This window comes from Fukomys damarensis, unplaced genomic scaffold (genome assembly GCF_012274545.1).
Source record: "Fukomys damarensis isolate Sample0158 unplaced genomic scaffold, DMR_v1.0_HiC HiC_scaffold_16, whole genome shotgun sequence".
Taxonomy (NCBI): Eukaryota; Metazoa; Chordata; class Mammalia; order Rodentia; family Bathyergidae; genus Fukomys; species Fukomys damarensis.
The window spans coordinates 73,466,957-73,473,478 of record NW_022900928.1 but is presented as its reverse complement, the minus strand read 5'-3'; the positions used below and the strand labels follow the sequence as shown (position 1 = coordinate 73,473,478).

At 37.7% G+C, this 6,522-nt stretch overlaps 1 protein-coding gene across 1 annotated transcript in view; it reads right to left on the bottom strand.

Moving 5' to 3' along the window:
• Positions 1–6,522, bottom strand: part of Stt3a (STT3 oligosaccharyltransferase complex catalytic subunit A) — a 26,987-nt gene that overhangs the window by 4,358 nt on the left and 16,107 nt on the right. Inside the window, exons 11-15 of the mRNA XM_010628683.3 lie at positions 6,273–6,364; positions 5,201–5,356; positions 4,723–4,911; positions 2,979–3,095; positions 2,758–2,860 (exon numbers count right to left, since the gene is read on the bottom strand). Coding sequence (XP_010626985.1) covers positions 2,758–2,860; positions 2,979–3,095; positions 4,723–4,911; positions 5,201–5,356; positions 6,273–6,364 — 657 coding nt within the window. The remainder of the gene's footprint in view (positions 1–2,757; positions 2,861–2,978; positions 3,096–4,722; positions 4,912–5,200; positions 5,357–6,272; positions 6,365–6,522) is intronic.

Below are 6,522 nucleotides of genomic sequence, written 5' to 3'. Positions count from 1 at the left end.
GGGGTTCGAACTTGGGTCCTTGTGCTTGCGAGGCAGGTGGCGGAACCACTGAGCTAAATTCCCAGCCCACTTAGCTATATTATTATAATAAAAAGAAAACCTATAAGTAATTACAGCCAAATAGTGCTGATGTGGTCAAGTATTTTTGTTTTCATTTTTTAAGATGTACAAGTTTTGCCAGGCATGGTGGCGCACACCTGTAACCCCAGCACTCAGGAGGCGGAGGCAGATGGATCGCTGTGAGTTTGACACCAGCCTGGGCTACATAGTAAGTTCCAGGTCAGTCTGAACTACACAATGAGACCCCCATCTCAAAAAAACAAAAAAAATGTGTAAGTATTATTGACCTTTTCGGTACAATTTTTGTGAAAGTTACAATCTATTGATAACAATAATTATATTATATTATGGTGATACATCTCTGCTATCATTCTTACCATGAACAAACAAGAGACATGTGAAACAGTATTACTGCTGTATATTTGCAATTATTAAATATAGTATCTGGAAGGAATTGTCAAGTCTATATAATAAGCCAAAAATAATCAAAATACGGAATATCTACATAGTGTAGGGCTGGAGGTTTAGCTCAGTGGAAAAGTACATGCTTAGAGTGGGCAAAGCCCTGGGCTCAAATACCAACCAGTTCAAAGAAAAAAAATTGTTTTGAGCCAGGGTCTCACTATGTTGCCCAACCTGGTCGAAAACCCCTGGACTCAGCAATGCTCCCACCTCAGACTACCAAGCAGCTGAGACTACATGCGTTCACAACCACACCCAGCCTTTTCAAAGACTATTCAGGTAGAAGAAATATAAGGTAATTACTGACTGCAGAAAAATAAGTTATTCAAGATAAGACTGTAACCGTACAGTACTGGTTGACTCTGTAGAAAACTGTTTATATAAGCAATGATTTTGAAAAAGTTTTATGTGGCTTTAACCAAAAACGAAAAATACATACTGAGAAAATGAAAGGGAGAGATGAGATAAATTTAAAAATTATTTTACTGTAAGAAGTTGATACAGTATTATCTAAGCTGATCAACCACTGAACAACACACTATACATATTATTTAAAAATAGAGGGCTGGGTTACAGCTCAGTAGTCCAGCCTAGTGCATAAAGTCCTGAGAATTAAGATGTGTTCTATACATGTATCAACTCTCCATGAGTGTGACTATTATGACAAGCATGTACTAAGAAAAATAAAAGTTAAAAAAAAAGAATTATTCAATCTGGACACTCAAGTTAATAACAGAGGCTATGGTTGAAAGGCAGGATGCTATCATTTTGTATTATAAACCTTCAGAACTATTTAATATTTAAAAAATGTAAATACGCATCACTTTAATTTTGTAAAAATCTTTAATTAGTAAACTGTATGTGGAGATTTCTCCTGAAAAATATCTATTTTGCCACATACCATAGAGAACATGGTAACATATGCCAATAAGCACAGAAACACAGTAATACACATTCAGACAGCCCTCCATATCTGTGGTGGATGGTTCCAGGAGCCCACATGGATGCAAAAATTTAAACGTGCTTGCTAGGTATGGTGGTACATGGCTGTAATCCAAGCACTTGGGAGACTGAGGCAGGATAGTTCAAGGCCAGTCTGGGCCACACAGTCAATTCAAGGCCAGTCTGAACTATACAGCAAGACCTTGTCTCAAAAAACCAAAAAAGTAAATAAATAAAACAAAATCTGTACATGTTCAAATCCCTCATGTAAAAGGGAACACTATTTGCATTTGACACACATCCTCCCATACACTTCAAAATTATATTTTAATTACTTATAATAACTATTATAATATACATACTTGTTACATTTTATTGTTCAGGGAATAATGACAAAATTCAGTACAGACACAAAATTTTCTTCCCAAATATTCCCAATCCATAGTTATTTGAATCCATGGCTGCAGAACACATGTATACAGAAGGCTGATTGTATAGATACATGTATACATTATGTGTGTGTATACATTTCATATATGCATATCTGAAAAAAAATTCTTTTTTGGTTACCGGGGATCGAACTTGGGCCCTTGTGCTTGCAAGCCAGGCGGCAGAACCACTGGGCTAAATCCCCAGCCCCCTAAAATACATTTTAAACTGGAAGATGATTATACAGTTTAAATCTACTGAACAATACTAAATGTTTTTTTCACACTGGAGACTGAACCCAGGGCCTTCACACTTAGCTACATCCCCCAACCAACCCTTTTATTTGTCATTTTGTGAGAGTCTTCTTGTCACAAGGTTGCCCAGACTGTGCTTCTGACCTTGTGATCCTCCTGCCTCAGCCTCCAAGAGCACTAGGATTACAGATGTGTGTCACTTTCCTCAGGAATGCTAATTCTGAAGTTCATTTTCAAGAACCTTATGTGCTTTGGCTTACTCATGGAAATACTTGTATATCTTTATTTATTTTTTGTTGTTGTTTTTTTTTTTGTTTTGTGAGACAGGGTTTCACTATGTAGTTGAGACTGACCTGGAACTCACTATGTAGCCCAGGTTGGTCTCAAACTCACAGTGATCCTCCTGCCTCAGCCTCCTGAGTGCTGGGATTACAGGCATGTGCCACCATGCCCGGCTGTCTTTAGATAATCATAGTATTTCTTGTATCTATGAGAATTACTGATATTTATTTCCTATTTATTGCAAAAGTAAAAGGACAAAAAAACAAGAGATTCATTTGTTTTCTTAGAATCTATGTCCTGCAGCTAGAAAGAAAATCTAGTACATTACCATCAGAGGAATACCCAGTGAGGCCTCCAAAGATGACTAGCACATAGCTAACATCAAGCTCCCTCATGATCTCATAGGCTTTTTCTTCCGTGGATGCCATTGCCTAAAAAAGTAAACACACAATTCTCAGAGTAAAGACTCAGGTCATAGGACCTTCTCATGGAGGAGTATTTCCCACTAGACTTTGCATATCAAACACTCAAAAGATCCCTTTACCTTACCTGCCCTACTCGAGAAATATGGGTATTATTCCATGTGTTATTGTCCACTAAAATTGTCCGATTTGCCATAGCTGTAATCTGATAGCCATAATCCCACCATGACATGACTTTGGCGTCCTGAAAGAATGGAAAATGAAAACAGAGAAGGAAATGGACAAGCATCTTTCAGGCGGATAGTGAGGCCTGGCTAACTAATCAATTTCTTCACAAACTAATGCAATCCTAGCCAGAAAATAAATCTTGGCACCTGCTCCTCCACTTACTTATACAATCAGGAAATCTCACCACAAATTATGTACAATCCAACATTCCGGAGACCTTCATCCCAGATCAATTTACATGAAAAAGTGGAAGGTTTAGGGGCCTATGTAATATAGGCAAATAAATAGCCTATATGGTATTCATTAAGTAAATTTATTAAATAAATGACCTTTTCGAAACATCACAAATATCAGGTATAAAGATGAAATGAAAATCACCAGATGTGATGGGCAAGGATTCTTAGTTTTAGGGCTGGGGCCGGGGATTTAGCTCAGTGGTGCTGGAGGGCCTGGGATTTGGCTCAGTGGTTCCACTGCCTGCTTCACAAGTACAAGGGCCTGAGTTCGATCCCCAGAACCAAAAACAAACAAAAAAAAACACAAAAAGGTAAAATATTAAAAGTAGCTCTCCTACTATACCCTGATCTATATAAATTATTTATTTTTTGGTAGTGGGGTTCCAACTCAAAACCTTGTGCTAATGAGGCAGGCACAGTGCCACTGAGCTAAATCCCTGGCCCATAAATTCTTGTCTCTTCTAAAAAACAAAAATCTGGCCACTGTGCTTTTTCACATTGGTGCAGAGTGCAGTAATTTTCCTACTTTTAACTGGCCTGCACTCACTCTGCAAAGCATATGTCCTTACCTAGCTTTAATAAATACTAAACCTTGCAAAAAACATTTTTTAAAAACTTTAAAAGTGTTATAATTAGAGAGCCAGGGATTTAGCTTAGTGATTCTGGCACCTGCCTCACAAGCATAAGGACCCAAGTTCGATCCCTGGTACAAAAGAAAAGTGTTATCATTAGTGATAGATAACTTTATGGATGATTTAGATCTTTTGCTTGCTTATATTTTCTGGTTTTCTTACAATGAGTGTATATATTACTTGTAATTTTCTTCTTTTAGAATTGATACCTATTGCTTCTTGGCCTTTTGGTTAAGATCAAGTATAGAATTAACACCACATTGGTATCATCATCATATCAACACAAGTATCCAATCAAAGTGTAGATAATTAAGAATCACTTCAGAATCCCTGAATCCTTAGTGTTTAGCCACTAAAGCTCATTAAAGACCAAGTTTCTAATACTAATATCTCCAACCATTCCATCCATTCAAATGCTATGAGTCATAATATTAAATGTCGCCAGGTAACAGAATCCCTGAATCAAATGGTGTTTAGCCACTAAAGCTCATTAAAGACCAAGTTTCTAATATTCTAATATCTCCAACCATTCCATCCATTCAAATGCTATGAGTCATAATATTAAATGTCGCCAGGTATGGTGGCACGCACTTGTAATCCCAGCACTCAGGAGACTAAGGCAGGAGGATTGCCATGAGTTCAAGGCCAGTCTGGGCTACATAGTAAGTGCAAGGCCAGCCTGAATTATAGAGTGAGACGCCTGTCTCAAAAAAGAAAAATCAAATGTCTTTCCCTTCTCCCCTATCCCAGAATCCCACTCCACCCAAATTTTCACCTCTGGAGTATTGTGACGAAGCCAATAATATGCTTCTCGGAAATCATCAAAAATGATCCTACTGCCATCCCCACCCCGGGCAGATAACACGATGGAGGGAGAAGAGTAGGCCTCGCTGGTCACCCAAGTTGAATGAAAGGTATAGGTGATGAGAAAGAAAGCCATGACCAGTATCATTCCACTTGCAACCTAAAAAAGGAAGAATTGTGTGGTAAACCAAACTGAATTCACACAACACCAGACACCTCCTTATATAATCAATAATATATATGCCATGAATCAAAATAAGTCAGGGAAGAAAATCAGTAAGTTAGGGGCTATAAGAGTAAATTCTGACCACCTTGATAGTGCTCTACTTTACTTCCCAACCCAAATACATACAAATATCCATGCACACACAAACACACACACATGCACACACATGCACACACGCATATACAGTTCCCCAAGCCTGTTACTAGTGTTGCTTAATTCTCACTTCATTCTTGATAGGGTAAGTAGAGTCCTGCTGCTTCTTGCTCTTCTTGTCTGGGCGACTTATGTCCAGATTCTTCATGTATGTGGACAGCACCTGGGAGACTCCAATGCCAGAAAGAATGCACATAACAGGTGCCAACACTAGCATTAGACGCACCTAAAAGACACAGGAATCGTGATCAGCCTAACTAGTGCTTTTCAAATTACAGTATTCAATTTATTAGTAGACTATCACAACAACTTAGGGGTTTTCATCATCTAATTTTTTTCAATAAAGGTGAAATAGAAAATATGTAGTACAGCTACATCAGCAATATATATATATATATAAATGCTGGGTGTGGTGGCACACGCCTGTAATCTCAACATTTGGGAGACTGAGACAAGAGGGGCACCACGAATTTGAGACCATTCTGCATAGTGAGTTAAAGCCAGCCTGAACTTCATAGTGAGACCCTGTCTCAAAAAAACTAACAAACAAGTTTATATATATTTCAAACTTTGTTGAAGTTATATATGTGTGTATGTATATATATGTCCTGAATAATGCTATAAAATATATTAACTGTAGTTTGAGATGAAAATAATATGAAAAACACCATATTACTACAACATATAAAAATCCCTCTTATTTTTCAATCTATGAATGGATACTTTTCTCAGGCCTTAAAAAAAAAAATCCCACATTTAAAAATACACAAGTTAGGGCCAGGGATTTAATTCAATGGTGCCACTGCCTGCCTCACGAGCTCAAGGTCCCAAGTTCGATCCCTGGTACCAGAAAAAAAAAAAGATACACAGGTCAAATTCTCTAACAAAGTGCAAAAGTGCCTCACTAACAAAATATTATGAACATAAGAAAGTTGTACCCCATTACTAGAATGCATCAGTGTCTTGTATATTCCCAGTAGGATCAACAACAGCAAGCATCTTTACAACTCAGTCCCCTAAGTGTCCATAGAGATACATCTGCATAATCACCAGTTTCTTCTTAATCCTACTAAGCAGAAACAAACTAAAAGCACCTCAGAGTTAGGTGTGGACAATTTTGCTAGGACTGAAATATTCCTCACCATTACAGCTGAAAAGTACATGCTGGTCACACCATACATGATGATAAAAATCCGGGCATCAGACAGGTTGCTAAAGCAGTAATAGAGGCCAACTATAAAAGAAGGAAGGAGAAGTAAGCAACTACGCCCTGTAGAAAGAAATCTACAAGGGAAAGCATTTTCACTGTATGACCGAATGATGTCACACAATTAACCCAGCAACTCCACTTCCAGGAATTTGTCCTTAAAAAAAAAAAAAAAAAAAAAAAAA